General features: G+C 62.3%; 1 protein-coding gene across 2 annotated transcripts in view; it reads right to left on the reverse strand.

Moving 5' to 3' along the window:
* Nucleotides 1-24380, reverse strand: part of RUNX1 (RUNX family transcription factor 1) — a 188925-nt gene that overhangs the window by 44475 nt on the left and 120070 nt on the right. For both annotated transcript variants that reach the window (XM_054713517.1, XM_054713516.1), the window contains one exon: nucleotides 16000-16104. In XM_054713517.1, coding sequence (XP_054569492.1) covers nucleotides 16000-16104 — 105 coding nt within the window. The remainder of the gene's footprint in view (nucleotides 1-15999; nucleotides 16105-24380) is intronic.

Genomic DNA, 24380 nt, shown 5'->3' on the forward strand with positions numbered 1-24380 from the left:
CCTACATTTCATCTCGTCCCTGATGAGACTTGACTCCTCTTTCAAGTGGCACCCTGTCCCCAAGCCGCCCAACCGCCTTTGCTTCCGTTTCCCGCGTGGCACTAATTCATGTTACTCCTGGTCTGTCTGTGCCCCGTGGACTGTAAGCCCCGGGAGGGTGGGCTTCTGTCTCCTTGTTCACAGCTGGGTCCCTCGCACCTGTAAGAGCACCTGCCACCCAGCAGGCTCACTCAGCGGTGACGCCGGGGAGGTTCAGGTCCTCCGTGACCGGTGCCACCCACCGGTCGTCATCAGACCGCAGGAACGGAGACCTCGTTCAGGGCAAAGGAAGTGTGAGGGAAAGGTTTCGGCTAAAACGAAACTGTGCAAGATTCAGAAAAGCCACCTGCAGAGGGAAAAACAGAACCGGTGACCAAACGCACGGAGTTTCCTGCGTTGTCCGGAGTCTGCCAAACACACAGGCAGCGACCAGGGTGTCCTCGGGCACGGGCGAAGGCCACTGCTGGACACGCAGGAAGGGAGGTGGCGGAGGCCACAGCCACGTCGCGAGGGAAAGCCACTGGGCCAGGGCCAGCCCCCCCTCACACGGCCGGCAGGCGGAGGCCACACAGGGCTGCCCCAGGCCCTGCCCTCCCTGAACCACGTCCCCAAAACTCAGGGACAAAAACAAGCAAATCTGAGCTCGGGCAGCTCGCGCCGCCGTCACGGACAGCGAGCCTCCACTCACGCACGCGAGCTGCCTGAGCCGAGGCCTCCCTGAAGCCAGAGAGGGACTGGTGTCGCCCCGGTGCCCTCCCGTCGGTGCCCTGACCAAGCAGGTAAGTGAGCTGAGGGCGAGAGCCGCCTGGGGACGCGGGGGCAGCCTCCACAGACCAGGGTGCAGACGGCGCCCACGTTCAAGGCTCTTTCTCCTCTCCCGGCCTCCAGTTCCCGCTGCTGTCACCGCCCTCAGCAGGGACCGCGGGGCGATCCCCGGGGAGAGTACATTAAAGAGTAACCGAGAGCGGTGGCGGCCGGCACCTCCTGTCCCCACGGAGGGACGGACAGCGGGGCGGACAGCAGGAGGGGTTGATGGAGGGCGACTTCCGAGGGTGGGTTTTGGAGGAGGTGGAGAGTGTGGCCTGGGGATGCTGCCTGTGGCCTCCGACCTGCTTTTATTTATTTATTTACTTACTTATTTTTCTAAAAATTATTTATAAAATTGATGGGGTGACATTGCTCAGCATGTTCATGTAGGTTTCACGTGTGGGTTTCTATGTTACAAGATCTGCATCTGGCACCGTGTGCCCGCCGCCCAGAGTCAGAGCTTCTCCTGCGCCCTCACAGCAGGACCCCTTCCCCCCCACCCCGGCCCCGGCAGCCGCCCCTCCCCCGGCAGCCGCCACTCCGCTGCTGGTTGAATGGCCAGGTCAGCTCCGGTCCAGCCCCAGGGCAAGGGCTGAGGAAAAGGAGAGAATGGCCCCGAGGCCCCCAGGCTGCACCCGGCCTCCTGCTGCCCGCACAGGCCCGACCCCTGCGGGTCTCCCCTCGCCCTCCCGCCCACGCAGGGCACATGCCATGCATTCCTGGCCGAGGCGCGGGGCGTGCTCAGACAGGCCGGGGAACCTGGGACTCCCTTCCAGGCTGGTGGCGGTGCAGCGGATGAGCGGGTGCGCGGTTGAGCGCAAGAGGGAATGAGCGAGTGAATGAGTCCCTTTCCTGGGCGTGTCTCATCCTTGAGCGCCTCGGATGACCTCGGATGACCTGAATGACCTCTACCCCCTGCTGACAGAGGTCAGAAAAGCCCCGCCCATCCCTAGGAGCCCTGCCCAGTGCCCGCCCGGCAGCAGGGCCGGGGCCTCTGATTCCCACACCTCTCTGGTGTCACACATGCCAGCTGGGTGCTGGGCCGGCCCGTGGGAGCAGAGAGCCAGGGCAGCCCAGGCCTGGGAGCCGGCTGAGCCGGCCTCCGGTGCGAAGGGACCGGGCGCCCGAGCACTCTGCCCTGAGCACCGACGTGTCAGGAAGCCAACGGCAGCCGGGGTTGTTTCTAACAGGCTGTGGCCCCACCGCACGTCCCTCCCCCCTGCCCCCCCGTGTACGCCCCCCCCCGCACGCCGCGCCCCCCTGTCCCTCCCCCCCTGTCCAGGCTGACTCTTGTCCCCTGTGGTCAGCACCCGCCTCTGAGGGGCCTCTGTGGGGGGGGGGGGCGCGGGGAGCCTTGCCCCCAGGTCCCTGCGCTTGGCGAGTGGCTATCTGCTCGGGACTCCTGAAGGGCCACAGCGGGTGATGAAAACATGGGTGCCACCGCCTGCTGGGTTGTGGGGGGGCTAGTGGGGGACGTGCTATTAGCCTAAGACACAAGCGCCCGCTCACCCTGGTGACCCCCTGAGCCAGCGAGGGCAGAGGACGAGGAGGCTGCCCACACTTCCCTGGCCACCCCGGCCACTGTCCTGCCCACACCTCTCCACGTGGGTAAGGGACAGCCCGCCCTCGCCCCTCGCCATGGACCCTGCCTGGGCCCCGCACCCCGCTCCTCTCCACCAGGGAAGCCCAGGACCCGCCTTTTCAACGGACGCCTTGCACTTGAACTCTCTCTCCTTTGAGCTCGGTGAACAGGGCTCCTCTGTGCGGCCGCCCTGGTGTGGAAAAGCCGTGTCTCAGCTCCGAGCGCCCTCATCGCGGCTTGAAGATGACGGAGCCTCTGCCAGGCCCAAGGGCCCCCCCTGCCCTGCCCGGCTCTGCCTCCCCCCGCCCCCCCCCCTTTTAACCACTTCTGCTTCCTCCCTTTTCTCTGCAGCTGCAGCCGCGAGACATAGTGAGGCTACTGTGCCGGCCGTGCCAGCGGCCCGGAGCCTCCCGAGGCCGCACAAGCCGGTTATTCTCCCGTGTTTGCCTTGGCGCGGCCGAGCCAGTGAGTCAAGCGGTGTTGCCTTTCAGCGGGAAGTGGTGCGGTCAACCAGGGCTGCTTGCGGCGAGATGGGGAGATAGCGGGCAGGTACCGCGGGCAGCCGAACCCCGGAGGCCCAGGAGGCCCAGGAGGGGCGCCTCGGCCAGCGCAGGCCTCCGCCGTCTCCGCCGCTGGCTGGGGAGCCCGCCGGGCCTCTGGCCTGCACAGTCGAGCACTCTGTGGCTCGAAGGATGTCCTTCTTTCTAAAAGGGTGACAACGCCAAGGGAAGCCTCGTGAGGGGATCCCCCACTTACGGCGTGGCACTCTGGGGGGGACCTTCCTTTCTCTCTCTTGCCGGCTTGGGGAGCGAGCGGATGCACCCCCTGCGTACCTCTTCCTCTGTCTGCCCCCCCCCCCCAGTCCTGGATCTCTGTCTCCCCAGGTTGGCTGCGGTTCAGGGCCCTGGGCTCTCGCTCCTCCTTCGCCAGGTGAGCAGATGCTGTGGGAACACGGCAATCACTCCCATAGACATCAAGTCCTACTTTCAGAAGCTGAAAAGGAGCGTGAAATCATCAAACCCCCCTCCCCCCCACCCTCTCTCTCATTCTGCAGATGGGGAAACAGGTTCTGAGAAGGCCGAGGGCCACTGGGCCTGGGAGAGGCAGCCTGGGCCAGAGGCCGGTTCCCAGGCCGGGGGGCCCTCCCCCGGCGGCCACACCCTAGCCCAGGGCTCAGGATTCTTTCCAGCTCACAGAGGCCTGCGAGGAGCCCAGCCCCCCGAGACTCAAATTTCAGCCTTTTCCAGTTCCTCCTCCCCGCCCTCGGCTCCTGTTTATTTTCAGACGCTGAATCACCCAGGACATGGCAGGGTTTCTCAGCCCTGCTCCCGGCGTCCTCGTCCGCCCGGCGCTGCCTCGGGGCCTCGGGACTGTCACCCCCAGCAGCTGCCCTGGCCGCCCTGGGAACCTGGCACCGAGGCCCAGGGGTGTCACATTTCACCCCTGAAATCTAACCCAGCAATCGCAGGCCAGCAGCACATAGAACAAGCCACAGGCAGACAGAAAGAGCGAGGCAGGACCGAGAGGCGGCACTGAGACGTTCCATGCTGCGCAGCCTCTCACGGAAAGACACGGATCAGAGTCACGCAGACGAGACGGCGTTCGGTTTTGGAAAAGAAATCGTGTGACAAGGGGACGCAGCTCTCCCCACCGTCCACGCTGCTCCCTCCTTCCCTGAGAGGGCGCGGCAGGAGGGAACCCGCCACCATGTCCCAAGGCAGCCGCCCAACCTCTCGCACCTCACGGGTCCCCAGGGGCCACGGTGGGACCACCCGCTGGCGGCCGCTGTCCCGAGGCAAAGGGAGACCCCAAAAGCTCGGGCCCTGCTGGGGGCTGACCTGGCGCCTTTATTTCTTTTTCTACCATTTTCTTCTCATCAATCCCAACAGCCACAACAAGATGAAATCTACCCCCAAGAAACCAGTAACATTTTATATACGAGCCTCAGGTTTTCATAGAACACAAACAGTAAATGATTCCATTATTTTCCTATCATCTGATCACACAGCTGTCATCTCACGGGTAGACTGTCTACTGGGTGGCAAAGTAGGTCTACTGTTGTGAACATGGGAACATCGTTTATTTCTCTATTGTTATTTATTGATTATTATGTTATTGTGATACAACCAGAGCTGACTATTGCCCCCCTTCCCCCCGCCCCGTAGATGACCTCAGCTCCTCCAAAACAACCCTCTGCACAGACACAGCTCGGATCACCATCCCGCCCTCGCAGACAGCACGGTGGAAGCTTCTAGATGCCGAGTCTTGCCAGGTCCCACAGCAGCCAGAGTGCGAACGCTCGGCTGAGAAACAACTACGTTTAGACAGAAACCTTTGTTTGAAAGAACACCTTTCTGCAAGGAAGCAGGGCCCCAGGGAGAAATGCGTGGCTGTCGGCTCCGAGCTTCAGTGTTTGGGGTTGAGAACCGGGCGGGTGGGAGGGGAGAGGGAGAGCGCCCTTATTGTACTGTATTCGGAGCCCAGGGGGGTTTGAAGTTGGCACCGGCAGCTCTGTGGCCCCCACCTGGGCAGAGTCCCAGGAGTTTCCCGGGGAAGGGCTCGGCCTGCGGGGGCCTGGAGGGGGGCTGGCCTGGTCCAGGGCATGTGCTTTCACAGCAGCTGGTGTGTAAGGGGCCCTGCGTGCCGTCTGCACCAGCCGCTCCCCAGTAAGATGCCATCTTCCTGGTTTTCCCTGAGGACGCTGAGCTGGGGGAGGCTGCTCTGGTCTCGGAAGAAAGGCAAGGCTGTATCCGGCAGCCAGCTTCCTACCTGGGGTGCCCCCCCCTCCCCGCCACAGGTTGCCTCTCAGGCTGTCTCATTCGATCCTCACACGCCCAGTGAGGGGGCATCCCCACGCCCACACTGCAGATGGGGAAACGGACCGGCAGGGAGGGAGAAGCAGGGGCTGGCTGGCCCAGCTCCAAACGCCGGCCTCGCCGCCTCGCCTCGCGTCTGGAACCGGGGCTCTGCCCTGCTAGCCGTATCGGAAGTGACCTCCCCGATGTCACTATGCTTGTTTCTCCTCAGCTCTTTAAAACGGGTGGATTGGAAAGAGCATCAAACCGCCGTAAAGTCACACAAAAACAAGGTGACGTCAGGGGCAAATCCAAACGGACCATCGCTGTACCCAGCACCGAGGAACTGACTCATTTCAGAGTCACTGTCTACCCACAGCCCGAGGACAGAGCCCCCCCCCCCCCCCCCCCCCCCCCCCCCCCCGCCACGGCGAGCCAGGCCGGGCCAGGCCAACAGGCATCGTCTCCCGTCCTCGGCATTTGGTCCAGAAACAGGAAGCCCCCAGGGCAGCCTCCGTTTAGGCCGATACCGGCTTCCAGGGGCCCCGCGCCCACTAGTGTGGGAGTCACGGGAGGACGAACGCAGGCCTGGCCGTTCCCCTGCTAACGGGGCCCAGGGAGCTGGCGGGTGCCTCTGATTGCACTCCTTCCAAAAGAAAAGGGCAGCCCGGCGGCGTGGCTCAGGGGTTGAGCATCACCTGTGAACCAGGAGGTCAGGGTTCGATTTCCGGTCAGGGCACATGCTCGGGTTGCGGGCTCGTTCCCCAGTGGGGGGCGTGCAGGAGGCAGCGGATTGATGATTCTCTCTCATTGATGTTTCTATCTCTCTCCCTCTCCCTTCCTCTCTGAAATCGATAAAAATATATTTAAAAAAAAAAGAAAAAAGGAAAGGGCAGATAGAAAGACACTTTGCTTTCGGTACTTAATTCCTTTTTCTTGTCTCTCACTTATAAATGTACCTCCAGAACGTGCAGCTACTGGCTGGAGTGAATTTCTTTTTAATCCTCACCCCAGGGTACGCTTTTCCATAGATTTCTAGACAGAGTGAGAAGAAGGGAGAAGCGGGGAGAGAGAGACATCGATGTGGGAGAGAGACGCGTCGGTTGCCTCCCACACTCGTCCCCACTGGGGCTGGGGAGCCTACAGCTAAGGTATGTGCCCTTGCCTGGGAATCGGACCCACGACTCTCCTGTCCGAAGGCCGTTCTCTAACCGCAGAGCACCGGCCAGGCGAGAGTGGGCTTTGCTAGGAGCACTGCAGGCTCCGGTGGACATGGGACGGACAGACAGAGAACCAGGCTCAGCTGCGCTGTGAAAGCCACTTCACACCGGCCACGCGCGTCTCCTGCGGGCGGCTCCGCGGTGAGGCCCAGCCGCCGGCTCCGCCTAATCACCCTCCTCACGGCCCACTGCTCGGGGCAGAAAGCCAACCTGGGGAGCGGACTGTTGGCGCAGCAGGAGACACGGGGAGCGCGGGAACACGCGTGTGCAGCCCGCACCCACGAGCGCAGCGGCCCGAGCGGCGCCGGCACGTAAGGATTTAGGGGCCTCCGGACGCCGTGTCCCGCGAGGGGGCGGCCGTGGCGCTTAGGAGCCCGCCCTGGCCCCGCTCTCTCAGCGGCTCCACTCCACGGGGAAGACCCAAGCCGCGGGCAGCAGCTAAGGAAGTTGGTGGTTGTTTGTTCAAAGTGAGGGTGTAAGTGCTCACGTGGGAAACGTTCCCAGCGCACCCCACGCCTGAGGCGGACGCGCTGTGCGGCGCCAGGGCTGCCAGGTGCCGCCAGCCATCCCCCCGCCATCCGCCCCAGCCGTGGGCCGCCCACACGCGTGGAGCTGCGCGTGGAACGCGGCCCCCCGCTCCTGCAGCCGCCAGGCCCCCAAGGCCGCGGCTTAGCTGCTCCCCAATGCAACCAGATGGCAGCGTGGGCCTCCCTTAGCCGCTCCCCACGCACGAGGTGGGGAGGGGGGTGCTCCTCAGGCCACAGGTCGGGGGCAGCAGGCCACGGGGGCAGTGCCGGCGCCGAAGGATCCCCAACGCTGTGCGGAGATCCCCGGGCCCCCGAGGGTCTGTGAGGGGAAAGGACGAAGGGCCTCCCCAACGGACACCCCCCCACGCGTGCAAACCCCCCACCGGCCAAGCTGAAACCCACCCTGAGCGGCTGCAGGACCCCAGGGCGGCCGCGCGCCTTTCCCGTGCTGCACAGCTGGGCGGCGGCTGGCGGGTCTGGGCGCCCCCTGCCCCCCACCGGTGAGCTGCACTCGTCTGAGCCCCAAGAGACGGGCACGCTTTGTGTCTGTTTTCTAGAACAGTGTGGCAGCGCCTCACCCACAGCCACACGCATGTTTTGGAAAAGACCTGCTTGGTGGATGGCAAGTGCCGCCGGCATCCAATGTGGCTCACACAGAACCCCCTCCCCCGGCCCGCACCCCCGTTCCACCTTCAACGTCGGGAGGCAAGGCCACGGACGCACAAGGGACTTCCGGAAAAGAGACTGTACTATGTGCTGGGCCTCAACCCAAAAGGAAAACGGAAAAAATCAAAATACATAAATGTTTAAACAAACAGCTAAAAGAGGACGCTACACAGCTTCATGAATTTTTAAACTTCGGATTCTCGAACCTTTTTTCCTTAGAGCTGCCTCACGGCCACGGGCTTCAGGCCTCTGCCCGTCTCCCCGAGGCTCCTGGGTCCCAGGCGTGGTTCCCACCACCCACGGGGCGGCCGCACTCAGCCCCCCCCCGCCCCCCGACAGCCACCGTCCTGTGGAGGCACAGCCAGGCCCGCACCCCGAGGTGGGTCGCCCACGCGGTTAGCAGGTGCCCCCATGGGGACCCCACCCCCGTGATCACAAGTGGGTGGCTAGGAACCAGGGCCGCCGTAAACTGAGTGTGTTACGCGTAGCCAGGCAATTTAAAAAGCAAACGACAAGCCCTCCTAAGAGCTGGCGGCAAAGAAAGTGACGCCGACAGCCCGGCCGGGGGGCGCGGGGACAGGCTAAGGCGCTAGGTCGGCGAGGCCAGGAGCTCGGGCTCCCAGGGCCCTGTGGTGGGGATCCGAGGGTTTTCTGACGTTTTCTTGTTACCCGTCGAGTGGGAACTTGTCTAGGGGCGACCTCGCTCCATGGCCTGGTTTGACCTCCGAGGACAGTGGGATGACAGCACTGAACTGCCGTGTGCACACCCACTGGCCTGGACGTGCCCGCGTGAACCCCCCGCCCCCGTTCAGGACCCAGAGGCCTTTGAACAAGTTTCAAAATTGAGAAACGAAAGCCTAAATGCAGACAGGCATTTCCTTTTAGCCCCTCACACAGGAAGCTGCAGCGAGGACGGTGAGAGAGCAGCTTAGTTCTCGGCCTCAGTGGGGTGGCTCTCAGTGGGGTGGCTCTCAGTGGGGTGGCTCTCAGTGGGGTGGCACTGGGCGGTGTGGCTCTCAGTGGGGTGGCACTGGGCGGTGTGGCTCTCAGTGGGGTGGCTCTGGGCGGGGTGGCTCTCAGTGGGGTGGCACTGGGCGGTGTGGCTCTCAGTGGGGTGGCTCTCAGTGGGGTGGCTCTCAGTGGGGTGGCACTGGGCGGGGTGGCTCTCAGTGGGGTGGCTCTCAGTGGGGTGGCTCTCAGTGGGGTGGCACTCAGTGGGGTGGCTCTCAGTGGGGTGGCACTGGGCGGTGTGGCTCAGTGGAGTGGCTCTCAGTGGGGTGGCACTGGGCGGTGTGGCTCTCAGTGGGGTGGCTCTCAGTGGGGTGGCACTGGGCGGTGTGGCACTGGGCGGTGTGGCTCTCAGTGGGGTGGCTCTCAGTGGGGTGGCACTGGGCGGTGTGGCTCTCAGTGGGGTGGCACTGGGCGGTGTGGCTCTCAGTGGGGTGGCACTCAGTGGGGTGGCTCTCAGTGGGGTGGCACTGGGTGGTTGAGTGTCGATCCATGAACCAGGAGGTCATGGTTTGATTCCCAGTCAGGGCACATGCCTGAGTTGCGGGCTCGATCCCCAGTGTGGGGCGTGCAGGAGGCAGCCGATCAATGAGTCTCTCATCACTGATGTTTCTCTCTCTCTTTCCTCTCCCTTTCTCTCTGAAATCCATAAAAATATGCTTTTTAAAAAAAGATACACTTCAAGCAAAGTGACAATGGCCGATCGCTACAATCCGAGGTTACTGATCTATGATGCTGCCTGGCATTCCACTGACCGTTCAGGAACACGCGTGACACAAACACCCCTCGCACGGCCTCCATGGAGACTCGCCAAAGGGGACTGGACTGCTCACCTGGCGGCCACCTGTCGCATGACTCCTGCAGCCGGCACTGGAGGAGGGGGTGAGGGGGTGCGTGCCATGCACCACGCCCCTCACGTCCCCACGGATGCCCAGCCCCCCAATGGACCCCGCAGAGACAGACACGGAACCGGCATCGGACGTGCAACAGCACGGCCGCCTCCCGCCCCAGGGACCACGCGATCCCTTCCCGTCAGCACGAATGCGGCCGCCGCCCGGGCCGCGAGGCGCTGCTCCCTCCAAGGGCACGGCACTCGGAGCAGAACCGCACTGATGAACGCTCCGAATAAGGCGTTTCCGAAACCAATTTCAATCCAGCGCGGCTGTCAAGGCAGACGGCGCCTGCGGGGCCGGCCTCTGGCCGCTGCGTCAGTGCCGCCGCCTGACCCCGGGCCTTGGCGAGGGCCTCCATCGCGCCCTGCCTCGGCCTCCCCCACCGGCTCCGGCGAAGACTGCCCCAGCGCACGTGTGCCCGCGCTCAGAGCGGTGCTGGGCACAGAGAGCACGGTGGCTGTCACCATTGCTAGGAGTTTTCGTGGTTAAGAGAAGGTAACTTGGTGGAAGTAACTATCGGACGACCACAGGATCAGCCTGTGAAGGCGTCTCCCCGCATGTCCCTGGGCCGGCCTGCTTTGGGGTATTTCAGGTGCGTTACACCCGAGCTACAGGGACCCTCACACAGTCCTCTTTGCACCTGAAGCAAACGTGCCACCTGCCTTATAAAGGTCCCGTGTCCCCCCGGGCATGTACGATGGGCTTGCCATTTGCACTCAGAAGCATAGAAGAGAATGGCCTCCGTTGCTGATGAATCTCAACACGGCCCTTAACAAAGCAAGTGGGTGACGGGCATCGGGCCCCGCCATCGGAGGATGTGAGCTGTAGTTCCCTATTTAAGAAGAAGTTGGTTGGCCTAAAAACGAGCGCCGCAGGAAACGGCATATTCCGGGGCCCCCCAGCCCGCGACCCGCCTGTGACTCTCAGGAGCTGGGGCCCAGCGCCGTGACTGTGACCGGCTCCTTCCACTCCAGGGCAGACGTCAGCCCAGAAATGGCCAGTGTTTGTTTTATTAACCTTTTCCGTTTTTAATTGGGTCACTCCGTGTTCCAGATGTAACAGACTCCTGGCTAGACAGGTGACGGCTCATGACATCAGTATGACTGTCTAAACCCCACAGCACGGGACACCCCCACCCCCCGCCACGGGGTCGGTGAGGCGCCAACGGCTCGCTCTCCTCACCCTCTGCTGAGCAAAACATCCTCCCGCCCGGCACCGAGCTGAGGCACACATCCCAGTCCGCTCACGGAGCACCGCCCGTCAACATGACGGCATTACAGACACACAGACTAAATGACAGACGCGTGGACCAAGCCAGAGGTTTTAATTAGGTCCTACAAATATAAGAAACTAGAGGCCCGGTGCACAAAATTTGTGCACGGAGGGGGGTTGTCCCTCAGCCCAGCCTGTACCCTCTCCAATCTGGGACCCCTCGAGAGATGTCCGACTGCCCGTTTAGGCCTGATCCCGGTGGGCAGTCAGATCCCTAAACGGGCAGTCGGACATCCCTCTCACAATCCAGGACTGCTGGCTCCCAACTGCTTGCCTGCCTGCCTTCCTGATTGCCCCTAACCGCTTCTGCCTGCCAGCCTGATCACCCCCTAACCACTCTGCTGCCAGCCTGTTTGCCTCCAACTTCCCTTCTCTGCTGGCCTGGTCACCCCTAACTGCCCTCTCCTGCAGGGTTGATCACCTCCAACTGCCCTCCCTTGCAGGCCTGGTCCCTCTCAACTGCCCTCCCTTGCAGGCCGGGTGCCTCCCAACTGCCCTCTCCTGCTGGCCATCTTGTGGTGGCCATCTTGTGTCCACATGGGGGCAGGATCTTTGACCACATGGGGGCAGCTATATTGTGTGTTGCAGTGATGATCAATCTGCACATTACTCTTTTATTAGATAGGATAGAGGCCTGGTACAGGGGTGGGGGCCAGCTGGTTTGCCCTGAAGGGCTGTCCCTGATCAGGGTGGGGTACCCTTGGGGCGTGGGGCAGCTTGAGCGAGGGGCCTGTGGTGGTTTGCAGGCCAGCCACGCCCCCTGGCAACCCAAGCGGAGGCCCTGGTATCTGGAATTTATTTTCCTTCTACAATTGAAACTTTGTAGCCTGGAGCGGAGCCAAGCCTGGGGCTCCCTCCGAGGCCAGCCGGCAGCCATTTGTGTTGGGGTTATAAATGAAACTTTGTTGCCTTAAGCGGGTGGGCCCTGCCAGGGTGTGCGGAAAGTTTTGCTTCCCCTGTTGCCAGCGGCAACCCTGGCCTGCTCTCTCAAGCTCCATTCTGCCACCATTTGTTTGAATTTGTTTACCTTCTATAATTGAAACTTTGTAGCTTGAGTGGAGGCTTAGGCCTGGCAAGGGCAGGCGGAAAGCTTGGCTTCCTCTGTTACCTAGGAAACCTTGCTCTCTGTGGCTGTAGCCATCTTGGTTTGGGTTAATTTGCATACTCGCTCTGATTGGATGGTGGGCGTGGCTTGTGGGTGTGTCGGAGGTATGGTCAATTTGCATATTTGTCTATTATTAGATAGGATAAGCCCGGCTGACGTGGCTCAGTGGTTGAGCGTTGACCTATGAACCAGGAGGTCATAGTTCGATTCCCAGTCAGGGCACATGCCCAGGTTGCAGGCTCCATCCCCAGTGGGGGATGTGCAGGAAGTAGCCGACCAATGATTCTCTCTCACCATTGATATTTCTCTCTCTCCCTCTACCTTCCTCTCTGAAATCAATAAAAAATATATATATACTAAAAAAAAATAACACCAAAAAACTATTTGTCTTGGCCATGCCAGGCCATTCTGCAAGAATTACCCAGAATCCCCAGCACCATAATGATGAAGGGACATCGGGGGTCTTGCTCATCATAGATGTGACATTGTCTGGGCCTCCTGATCTGCATGCAGGGACCTCTCAGCACCACATCCGAGGTGACTGTGAATCAGCCACTATGTCCCAGACACAGAGCAACCTACGTGCCTATTGATGGATGGATGGATGGATGGATGGAGAAAAGGCAGTGCATGAGAGTGAGTGTGTGTGTGTATGAGTGTGCGTGCGTGTGAGTGTATGAGTGTGTGACAGTGTGTGTGTGTGTGTTAGTGTGTGTGAGTATATGTGTGTGTGTGTGTATGAGTGTGTGTGAATGTGTATGTGTGTATGTGTGTGAGTGAGTGTGTGAGTGTATGTGTGTGATTGTGTGAGTGTATGTGTGAGTATGTGTGTATGAGTCTGTGAGTGTATGTGTGTGAGCATGTGAGTGTATGAGTATGTGAGTGGGTATAAGTGTGAGTGTATGTGAGTGTGTATGAGTGAGTGTGTGTGTGTGTGTGTGTATGAGTCTGTGAGTGTATGTGTGTGAGCATGTGAGTGTATGAGTATGTGAGTGGGTATAAGTGTGAGTGTATGTGAGTGTGTATGAGTGAGTGTATGTGTGTGAGTGTAAGTATGTGAGTATGAGTGTATGTGAGTATGAGTGTGAGTGTATGTGTGTATGAGTCTGTGAGTGTATGTGTGTGAGCGTGAGTGTATGAGTATGTGAGTGAGTATAAGTGAGTGTATGTGAGTGTGTATGAGTGAGTGTGTGTGTGTGTGTATGAGTCTGTGAGTGTATGTGTGTGAGTGAGTGTGAGTGTGAGTGTGTATCGCACACAGTGGAGTATTACTCAGCCACGAGAAAGAAGGAAATCCTGCTATTTGCCAGGACATGATGGACCCCGAGGGCATTATGCTGAGTGAGATGAGTCAGACCGGAAGAGAAGCGCTGTATGACCTCGCTGCGGAGCCTCAAGAACGGAACTCACTGGCACAGGGAAGACCCACAGGGAAGACCGGTGGCTGCCCGGGGGGTGGGGTGGGGGGGGCGGAAACGAGTGACATTGGCCAAAGGGCACACACTTCTGGTTGGAAGAGGACTAAGCCCTGGGATGGGATGTACGGATGTGACGCTGGTGAACAGCATGTTTAGTGTGTATGTGACAGCTGCTAAAGAGGAGCTCTGGAAGTTCTCACCACACACACACACACACACACACACACACATACACTCACACACATAACGCGCGCACACACACTCACACATGCACACACATACACATACGCGTGCGCACACATTCACACATGCACACATGCACATACGCACACATGTACACACACGCACATGCACACATACACACTCACTGCAGCTGTGAGGCGATGGATGTGCTAACCGACCTCACTGTGACAAGCATTCCACAACATAAATGTTTAAGCGAATCCTTCTGCAGACTTTGAACTTACACACGATGTCCGTGACCTCCCCATAAAGCTGGAAAACGTGTTACCTTTCTCTTTAAAAAGAAGTGTTTCCCACCGTGAGCCAAGGCAGACACCAGCAAGAACCGGCCGGACACGGAGCCGCGCCCCGCCTCACAGGCTGGGGAAGAGCCTCACGCCCCGGGCTGGGCTCCGCCTTTTCCCGGAGCCCCTGGGGACCGGGGTCTGTCCCTGCCCCGGGGACCCCTCTGCACGTCATGCACGCGCTGGTCCACTGAACTGTCAATTCCAGGAACGACTCCACACACGGGGCCTCTCGGGACCGGGTCCCCGTCAGCCCGCGCCCTCGGGGACACTGGCCGCTTTCTGGAGAGAGAGGCCGGGGAGGCGGGGTGGACGGCAGACCCCCATCACCCCCCCTCCCCCACGGCTGCTCTGAAGCGGCCCGACCGTCAGCTCCAACCACCTGCCAGGGCCTGGCCTGCGACAGTGAGCACTAGCGAGGGGCACCCTGCCCTTGGCGACAGCAGGCGGCGGCTTCCTCTCTGCCCCTTGGGGAGCCCAGGCCCCGCTCCGGGTAAAGCAGGTCGCTGTTCGTCCTCAGTTCGCATTCCTATTGGGAAACCTCCGTGCTCCCAGGGTCCCGGGGTGTGGCGGTCGCTCGTGGCCCCTGCTTTCCACAGAAATTGGGATAGGTGTTACCAAGCCCCGAGTGTCCTGGGTCTGGGCGGGGCCAGAGAGAGCCGCCAGGAGAGCAGCTCCGGTGGGGAGGGAGCCGGGGGGGGGGGGCTGGGGGGGATGGGGAGGGAGCCCGGGGGGATGGGGAGGGAGCCCGGGGGGCCGCGGGGCCCTGGACGGAACACCACGTCCTGGGGGCCGTCCTGGTGGGGCGCTTTCTGAGGGGCTCTTCCCACTCTGGGCCTCTGGGCGTCGGGGAGGCTGAGGCAGGCCCTGGGATGGTTCTGGCAGGGGACCAGCCAGCCACGAGCGGTGGCCGGGACCGTGGGACAGGATGCTCTGAGCACAGGATGACACGCAGAGGGCCACGCCAGGGCGACCTCAGGGCCCACAGGCTCCACTGAGCGAGTCCTCAGCGGGACCGGCCGGAGCGACGCCAGGGAGGTGCAGGCGGGTGGGGGGCTCTCCAGGGCCCCCTGACGCCCCAGTTCCTTCTCTGCCAGGCGCTCGCGACCCCGTTCACTCTCACCCAGAAGCGCTCAGTAGAACCCCTATTCCGCAGACGAGGGAGGAACCCGAGGTCAGAGGGGCTCCGTGACCTGCTGGAGGCGGGCGTACCTGAACCAGACCCCGCCTGTTCGCCCCCGAGCCCAGGTTCCGTGTCCCCCCGCCTTCCAGCCCGGCCTCCCTGCAGCTCAGCCTCCAGGACCAGCGGGAAGGCCTGGGGTTGAAGGTCCCCCCTGAGCAGAGAGTATGCGTTTCCGCCGGGGACCCCGATACTGTGGAGGCACAGGGACGCTGGGCGGGGCCCGGGCAGCTCCGCAGACCTGGCCCCGGAGCGGCCTCCGCCCGGGAGGGTGCGGCTGGGGCGAGCGGCTCCAGTGTTTACCCGAACACGGTCATTAAGTCACCGGGAAGACACTCTCTGCAGACTAAACAAGCCTCTCCTTCTGCAGACGCCCCCGCCGAGGAGCTCGTTGTTTGGAGCCATCTTTCTATATTTACTGGCCCCCCCCGCCCCCCCACCAACCCCAAAGCACCCTCCTACCCTCCCGCTCCCTGTTTTAAACAATCCTGCAATAAGATTCCCATCTGTGCCGCCCCAACAAAACCGTCATTTTCAGAGTTTCCACCTCCAGCCTTCACACACGCGTAAAAGGCCAGCGTGGACGGCATCAGGCCCTTGTGGTCCACTCTGACCCTCGGGCCTTTTTTCCGTCACCCCTGTGCCTGCCCACGTCCATTCACTGTTGGTCTCTGATCCTGCGGGACTCCACGTGTTTGAGGGACCCGTGCTGGGTCTCACGCAGCCCGACATGGCTCTGACACGCACGTGAGCCGGCCTCACTTCCTCTGCCCTCCAAGGAGGTTTCCGAAAGGACGCGGAGGCCACCTTGGGAGAGACGGCGTCCCAGTAAAATCCCTCCTCCCGCCGGCCCGGCCACAGCCCTGCGGGCAGAGGGGGTAGCCACGCTGGAGCGATGCCAGCGGAAGCCGAGGGTTCTAGGACCCTGAGCCTGGTGCCAGCCCCGAGGGGCCCACTTACTTCGCGGCTCCCGGGGCCCGTCCACGGTGATTTTGATGGCCCGGTGGTACGTGGCGACCTGCGGCGGGTTTGTGAAGACGGTGATCGTCAGCGTGAAGCTCTTCCCTGTGGACAGAAGAGAAGAGTGAGCGGCGGCCGGCTGCACGCGTCCCGCCCTCGAACCGAGGGGCACGGCCCCCGCACCGCCGTGGGGCTCTCCCTCCGCCTGAGCGTGGCTTTAAGTTCTGAGACGCTCGCCGGTGGCAACAATGTAACACTTCATGTGGCAACAATGTAACACTTCATGTGGCAACAATGTAACACTTCATGTGGTAACAATGTAACACTTCATGTGGCAACAAGGTAACACTTCACACCGTTACAGCGCAAACACTGTAACACTTCACACAGATACGGCGCTTCCGTTTCCTCACCCGTGAACCACGCGGGATCAAGAGAGATTCGGGCCTGTTTTCCTTCCACTGGAAACCCCAGGGGATGTGGGATGGGACGGGCAGCTACCCACTCCTTCCCCACCCCGGCCTCCCCTTTTTATAAACTCGGGGCAAACGTGTGGAAAAGACCCCCAATCCGTCTTCTACTCTAGGGCTGTCTGTGCCTCTAGGGTTCGGAGAGATCGCATCCCTAAGACTGAGGACATGCTAAATGAAAAGATTCTCCGTATTTTAGAAATGCTAAATGCTGGTTGGTTTTTAAATATTATGTTTAAATGCTAGATGTTGTTAGAGGCACCCAGGGAATCGGCCACGCAGAATGAATAGTCAGCACTCGGGCCGAAGGCAGCGCAGCCACAGACGGAGACTCAGTCGGTTCCAAAAACACGTCCGTGTCCTTAAACGTCCCTCCGGACACTTCACTTACACCCGGGGCCTCGGTGCCCTCCCTGGAAGATGGGTGCACAGGGACCTGGTGGAATGGGGGAGGGTGAATCAGTTACTACAGCAAAACCATCCAACCTGTATGTGCACGTGTGTGCTGCGCTCACTGTTATGACGCCTTTTTTCTCTGTTTCCCACACCAGGATCCTAAGGTTTGACTAAGCATGACGTTCAGACCTCCTAGGAACATCCACGTAAGAGTTTCTCCTTAATCGTGTGGCATGAAACGAAACCAAAAGAAATGAAAACGAAGCACGCCCCCTATCCCCTCGTCTGCTCCCCAAAACCCTCCGAAACCAGACTGGCTTCCCTCCCAAGCTAGAAGGAGCAGAGTATTCCCACTGCGCTGCCCGCCGGATAGAAAAGGCCCAGAAGACGCTCCGTGAACGTGTCGTTGGCCACAGCCACCAGCGATGCCTGGTCGTGCAAAACCCCACCCAACCACGGCTCTGTGCTCCGTCTATTTAAAGCCGATGGTAGCAAGGTCAGGGCTGGCCTGTCCGGCAGGCGGGCCGAGGGGTCACAGAGGGCCAGAGCCCCCGAGGCACCCAGAGGCCCCGCACCCGCGCTCCCTCCCCACCCGCCGCCTCCCCTGCTGGGACCCGGGGGAGACCCTGTGGGCTGCAGGCACTTGCCGTCCTCAGGACGCCCTTCCGACGTCACCAGGTGGCACCCGGATTGGTTTCTTCCCCGCACGGGGCCGCCGTGGAGGGACGGGCAGGAGGGCGCAGGCCCGGCCCAGCGAGGGGGACCGCCCGCGGGGGAGGCGTGCGCCCAGAGCGGCTGCCATCTCGCTGCTCGGGATGTGGCTTTCGAAGAGCCGGTCCGAGGAGCGAAGGCAGCTGCTGCCCCGGGCGCAGCCCTGTCCACGTGCCCGCTGAGCATCTCGGCCCGTCTGCCCCTCCTCCGTCCACCACCGCCAGAGGGACCCCACAGCCCCCTCTTCTCACCACCCCCCCTCCCGCAGCCGGAACCCCTCCTCCGAGCCCCTCTCAGAGCCACAGCGGGTGTTTCTGCTCTGGGCCTTTCTTCCTCCGCCACTTCGCCGCCAGGCCTCCCGCCGCCGCCGCAGTCCGTGAAGATGCCGCTGTCTCCCAGGCCTGCTGTCGCAAACTGCCCCGAACCAGCGGCTCCCGGCACCTGGGATGCAGCTCCGGTCTGAGGCCAGGCGTGGACCAGGCGCCGGCAGAGCCGGGCCTCCTGGGAGCCTCTGGAAGCGCCCGCCTGGCCTTGCCGGGCGTCTGGTGGCCGCTGGCAGCCCTGACGTGGCCTGGCCTCCAGAGCATGGGCCCAGCCTCTGCCTCCATCACCCCGTGGCCTCCTCCCGTGTCTTCTCTCTCCAAACCTCCCTCCTTGGAAGGATGTGGTGGCTGGGCACAGGGCCGCCCTAGACCCGCAGGACCCTCCTCCACTTGATGGCACCTGCAAATCCGTGGGTAAATGGGACCCATTCGGAGGTCCCGGGGACGTGCATTTTTAGGGAACAGCACAAACCCCAAGTGTTCTGAGTTCTGGTCTTGGCACTGCAGGGGACAGCTGCTCTCCAGGCACCTCACCCCCGAGACGGCCCTCGCTTGTAGCCACCCGGCTCTCCATGTCCTAAAGGACATTGGAGAATCATCGTCTCATCCTATTGGCGCTGTGGGGTCTGCGTGGACACACTTTTCACACTTTCCCACGTGCGAGTTCATTGGTCCTCACGACAAAACAAGACAGAATGCGTTGTCCTCGCTGAATAGGTAGCCAAGTCCAAGGCTCAGAGAGGTTACGTCACTCGCCCCAGGTCACACAGCTGTATCCACAGCAGAGCCCGCCCCCAGCCGATGCTCACGGCCCTTCATGTGACTGCCACAAGGCCCTAACGCTCCACCCGCACACTCAGAGGCACCGGCACCAGGGATCTGGACCTGGGCCACTGTCCCCCACTCCACCCTGCCCCCAAAGTGGGGATATCCCTGCAACCCCGATGCACCCCAACGGCTCCCGACAGGAACCGCAGGCCTGGATTCCAGTTCAAAAGAGCGTCGTCCCGAGCCAGAGTGGGGCGCCTGGCTGCCGAGCCGCAGGGACGCCTCCGGTGAGCCACAGCCTGGCCGACTGCATGGCGCGTGAAATTCAACCGCCGCGGGCATTGGTGACCTCGTTGCTCATCATTAAGCTCCATTACTGATGCCCAGCGTTCTCTGTGCCGTCACAGGAAACGTCTGTCCGGCAGAAGCGACTGGGCGGGGCGCCTGGGCCTGGGACAGGGTCCGAGAGGGGGCGCTGTCCCGGGCATCCCTCCCGGGGGCCCCTGCTGACAGCTCGGCCGGGACGCCTGCCTGGGCCTCCCAGACGGAGGTGCCGCTGGCAACATCGGGGTCCCAGGTGTGGTGACCCTGTTCCACTTCGGGGACCTGCCCCCACGTCCTCGCCTTCTTCCCAAATGGACCATCGGGACCGTCAGCTGTGGGCGCGCTGACCGACGGACGCCGTGGCTCCCGGACCAGGGCCCGTGCCCCGCCCCGCCCCCGCCCGCTGTCCCTGCCGACCCGCCCGCCTGGGCCGGCACCTGCAGACAGCGGGTGGCTGTAGCCCGGAGCACATGTGTGTGCGCCGGATTCCCTCATCCCATGACCTGTGGGCCTGGTATTTGAAGTGCGTGGGTGTGGAGTGTGAACGGCGCTCAAGTGTTTTTCTCAGGCAGCTGGGGCCCGGCCGGGGAGAAGCCAGGGCAGGGGACAGGGGGCAGATCTGTGACACCCCCAACCCCCCCTCCCCTCGGCTTTCCCTGCCGTGGGCTCTGCAGGACCTGAGGCAGGGGCGGGAGACAGGGCTGTGGCTGCGGGAGAGAGAATGTTGAGTCCCTGCCGTAGAGGCTCAGTGACCCCACGGCCGTGACTTTGGCCTCAGGAGAGGAGCAGAGGCCGAGGCCGGAGCACGGGTGACCCCGAGCTGCTGCAACAAGGCTCGGCTCCCGGGGCCATGCGGCGGGTCGCAGGCGCCCTGCGTGGGCGTTCCCAGACGAGGGAGCAAGGAAGAGGCCACGGGACCTCCTTCTCCCCGTCGGCCAGGGGGTGGGGTCCCGGAGGAGTGTACTGAGAAGCACACACAGGAGCCTGAGCGAGAGGGGGAAGAGCCGGCGGGGAGAAGGCGCGTCATGCCTGTGACCTGAAGCAGCGGGAGCGGGAGCCGGCTCTGTCACCGCGTGGAGGTTACAGTGTGGGAACAGTGTGGCCCCAGCCCGCTGCCTCTGCTCACACCCAGCGCTGCCACTTGCGAGCGAGTGAGCGAGCTGTGTGGCCTCGGGCAGGCTGCTTAACCTCTCTGGGCCCTCGGCTTTGTCACCTGTGAAGTGGGGGATAGCAATCCTTCCATGTCAGTTAAATGGAACCCCGGACAGCAATATCAATCTAATGACCGCCAAAGATGGAGGGACAGGATACCGCCAGCCCACGGCCGAGGGCGGTCCCGTGTGGAGGGGCTGGGTCGGGGGCGAGGGGTGCATCAGGGCTCTGCAGGACGGCGGAACGGGGCCCAAGACCCGCCAGGAAAACGATGCTGTCTGCTGACCTTGACGTTCAAGTTCGCTCCTGCCCCGCCAGCTGGCCACCTTTGCAAGGCACGGCTGTGACTGGCTGCCGGGCTCTCTGAACCAGCCAGGCCCACGCTCCCCACGGGGACACGTGTCACCCCCTCAGCGCCGTGTGGGCACGCAGACGCCAGGACAGAGTACCCACGGCTTTATTCTGTGGGAAGCAGGTCCCGGCCAATGTTCCGGACGCTGGCTGCCCGACCACCCCGAGGCCCCGGGGCCAGTGACCTCCCGCAGCCACGGTGGTCGCATGGAGCCACTCCCCGCCTCAGCGGCACCGCAGTGGCTAGACCTCAGGCGGCCTCCTCATCACTCCCAAGGGCCGAGGGAGGCGTGAGGATTAGAAGGTAAGAAGGCCACGCTAGCCCTGGCCGGTGTGGCTCAGTGAATGGAACGGCCTGTGGACTGAAGGGTCCCGGGTTGGATTCCGGTCAGGGGCATGTACCTCGGTGGCAGGCTCCTCCCCGGCCTGGGCCCGGGTCGGGCTCCTGCAGGAGGCAGCCAATCAGTGAGTCTCTCTCACATCAATGGTTCTCTCTGTCTCTCCCTCTCCCTCCCACTCTCTCTAAAAACCAAGGAAAAAATATCCTGGGGTGAGGATTAAAACAAGAAAGAAAAGAAGATAAGGCTCCTTTAGGTATTTCTTGCTCAGGAGCTCGAAGACATAGGTAGGCGACCGGCCCCATCGTGGCCACGCCCTCCTCACCACCCTCTCTCTCCCTCCCCTGCCATCGTCCCTCCCTCACCTGGGCCGGCCCCCAGCCACTGGGCGGCTTCTGTCGCCCTCCTTGGTGTCTGGATCCCAGCCACCTTCTCCTTTCCGGGCAGTTTCCGTGGGATGTGAAACTTGCCCGTGGTCACGCGAGGGAAGGCTGTCCTCACGGGGACCAACTGCCCCGGGTCTCACAGCTCCTGAACCCCCATCTCTGCGCCGCCCTCACCGGCGCCCCCTGCAGGAAGACTGCTCACACTGGAAACCCCAAGACTGGGAAGGGAAGTCGGAGGAAAAGGGCGGCTTCGCAGAGCCCAGGGCGGCAGGGGCGGCAGGGGCGGCTGGGTGCTGCTCTCTGCGAACCCCGGAACCCGGAGAGACTCCCCGAGGTGAGATTTAGCCTCCTCCTGCGTCAGTGGCGCCGGGTCTAATTTTGATCACGGACATCAAAGTGTTAAAATTAACGTGCCCTGCGCTGCCAGGACTCTGAATTTGGGGTATTTTCCACAAAATACTTTTAGTGGATGGTTCTCACGTTCCGACGGGGCCAACCTAACGGCCCAAATTCACGCGTTCGCTCCCCCTCCACGTCCTTCTGCACACGAGGCCCACCGTCTGGACAGAGGAGCCGTGTCATTGTTGATCCGGGGATTTCTGAGCGGGTCCGGACCCCTCCAGTTGCACGGGACTTCCCGGTTTCTCTGCGCTGCAGTTAACCCACGTGTGGGCCTGCAGGCGCTCTGTCCACCCGCGTCCGCGGGCAGAGGGCAGACAGGGAGGCCCAGCGGTGGGCACAGGCCGCCCCGCGAGCCGGCGGAATGCCAGCTGCTTAAAATGCACAACGCCGTCCCCACAGAGAACAGTATTTGTTTGGAATGATGGGCTGGTTGAAAAATAGCCGTTTTCCTCAGAGAGAACCAAAAACATGCAAAGTGTGTTCTCCGGAGATGTTCTGTGAAAATGAGATGTTTGAGGACAGGGATGGCATTTTATTCTCTTTGCATCTTCTGGTCCGAGGCCAGGAAGAAAGTTAAATGGATCCACGAGCTAGTCTGTCCACCTCCAGTGGACGGCGGCTCTTTCCCGCTGATTTCCCTCTGAAGGCGTGGCTCCCTGCTCAGCTCTGGTGGGGGCCGGGCCTCCCAGAGGGTGATGGGCGGGCCTTCCAGAGGGTGATGGGCAGGCCTCCCAGAGGGTGATGGGCAGGTCTTCCAGAGGGGCGATGGGTGGGTCTTCCAGAGGGTGATGGGCGGGCCTCCCAGAGGGTGATGGGCGGGTCTTCCAGAGGGATGATGGGCGGGTCTTCCAGAGGGTGATGGGCGGGTCTTCCAGAGGGATGATGGGCGGGCCTCCCAGAGGGGTGATGGGCGGGCCTTCCACAGGGTGATGGGCGGGCCATCCAGAGTGGTGATGGGCGGGTCATCCAGAGTGGTGATGGGCGGGTCTTCCAGAGGGGTTGTGGGCGGGTCTTCCAGAGGGTGATGGGCGGGCCTCCCAGAGGGGTGATGGGCGGGTCTTCCAGAGGAGTGATGGGCGGGTCTTCCAGAGGGTGATGGGCGGGCCTCCCAGGGGGGTGATGGGCGGGTCTTCCAGAGGGTGATGGGCGGGCCTCCCAGAGGGTGATGGGTGGGCCTTCCAGAGGGTGATGGGCGGGCCTCCCAGAGGGGTGATGGGCGGGTCTTCCAGAGGGTGATGGGCGGGTCTCCCAGAGGGGTTATGGGCGGGTCTTCCAGAGGGTGATGGGCGGGCCTTCCAGAGGGTCAGAGGGTGATGGGCGGGCCTCCCAGAGGGGTGATGGGCGGGCCTCCCAGAGCTTCCACAGGGTGATGGGCGGGCCTTCCAGAGGGTGATGGGCGGGCCTTCCACAGGGTGATGGGCGGGCCTTCCAGAGGGTCAGAGGGTGATGGGCGGGCCTTCCAGAGGGTGATGGGCGGGCCTCCCAGAGGGTCAGAGGGATGATGGGCGGGCCTTCCAGAGGGTGATGGGCGGGCCTTCCAGAGGGTGATGGGCGGGCCTTCCTTCTCAGAAGGACCAAGCACAGTGTCTGAGCCTTGAGCTTCCTGCAACTCTCACTTCCTTCCTTCAGATTCATGGTTCCTGTCGTGTCTTCCTATTTCTTTTGGTATCACAGGTCTGAGTATCTTGGGTGAGGAACCAAGTTTTAATCCTTTAAGCGCAAACACCCCCAAGACTGTGAATTCACCGCCTCTTCAGGCCGAGCCCACGCCCCCTGGCGCTGTACTTCCCGGGTGGTGTGCCCAGACAGGCGCCCAGGCACCTCCCAGCGCTGACCCCGTCCTGGCCCTGACGGACACACAGCCCAGCAGCACGGAGCCTGTGGCAGAGAGGCCCGAAGGGTGGACATGGGGACGGGTAGCAGCTCGGGGCCCCAGGTCCGCTCACCAGCTTCCCACCCGGGCGGCGGTGCAGAGGGCGGCGGTGCAGGGGGCGCGGGGGAAGGGGGCGCGGGGGGGAGGGGGCGGGAAGAGGAGGGAAGCTCAGGCAAGGCTGGGGTGCTCGCGGGCCTGGTGGGCCTGGCTCCCAGGCGCAGGGACATTTAACAGAGAGGGGTGGGGAGGGGGGTTTGCAAGCTGGGCCACCGTCTGAGGCTGCCCAACAGGAGCAACGGGAGCTCTCGGTCCCGACTGGTCTCCGAGCCCCCAGGCGCCCCAGACGCCCCCAGACGCACTTCCCATCCTTCAGTCTGCGACCCAAGGATCTTTTAAAAAAATATATTATTACCGATTTCAGAGAGGCAGGGAGAGGGAGAGAGAGAAACATCAGTGACGAGAGAGAATCATGGACCGGCTGCCTCCTGCACACCCCACACTGGGGACCGAGCTCTCAACCTGGGCCTGTGCCCCAACCGGGAATCGAACCCTGACCTCCTGGTACATAGGTCAACGCTCAACCACTGAGCCAGGCCAGCTGGGCTCCCAGGTACCTTTTCCACCTGGTCAGTTCCCTCCTTAGCGCCTCTGGCCGCTCTCCGCCTCACGGGGACTAGAGCAGGCTTGTCAGGGGCATCCGGGCCTCAAATGCCTCTCCCACAGGCGGGGTGCGCAGCCCCCCCATCCTGCCTTCTCCTCTTGGACACTCATCTTGATGCCTCCACCTGGGCCGCCTCCTCATCACCCCCGAATGTCTCAGCCGAGACGAGACGACCACGGCCCAGAAAGACGCCTCCTCTCTTTACGAGGCCACGCCTGTCCCCTCC

Source organism: Eptesicus fuscus, chromosome 3 (genome assembly GCF_027574615.1).
Source record: "Eptesicus fuscus isolate TK198812 chromosome 3, DD_ASM_mEF_20220401, whole genome shotgun sequence".
Lineage (NCBI taxonomy): Eukaryota > Metazoa > Chordata > Mammalia > Chiroptera > Vespertilionidae > Eptesicus > Eptesicus fuscus.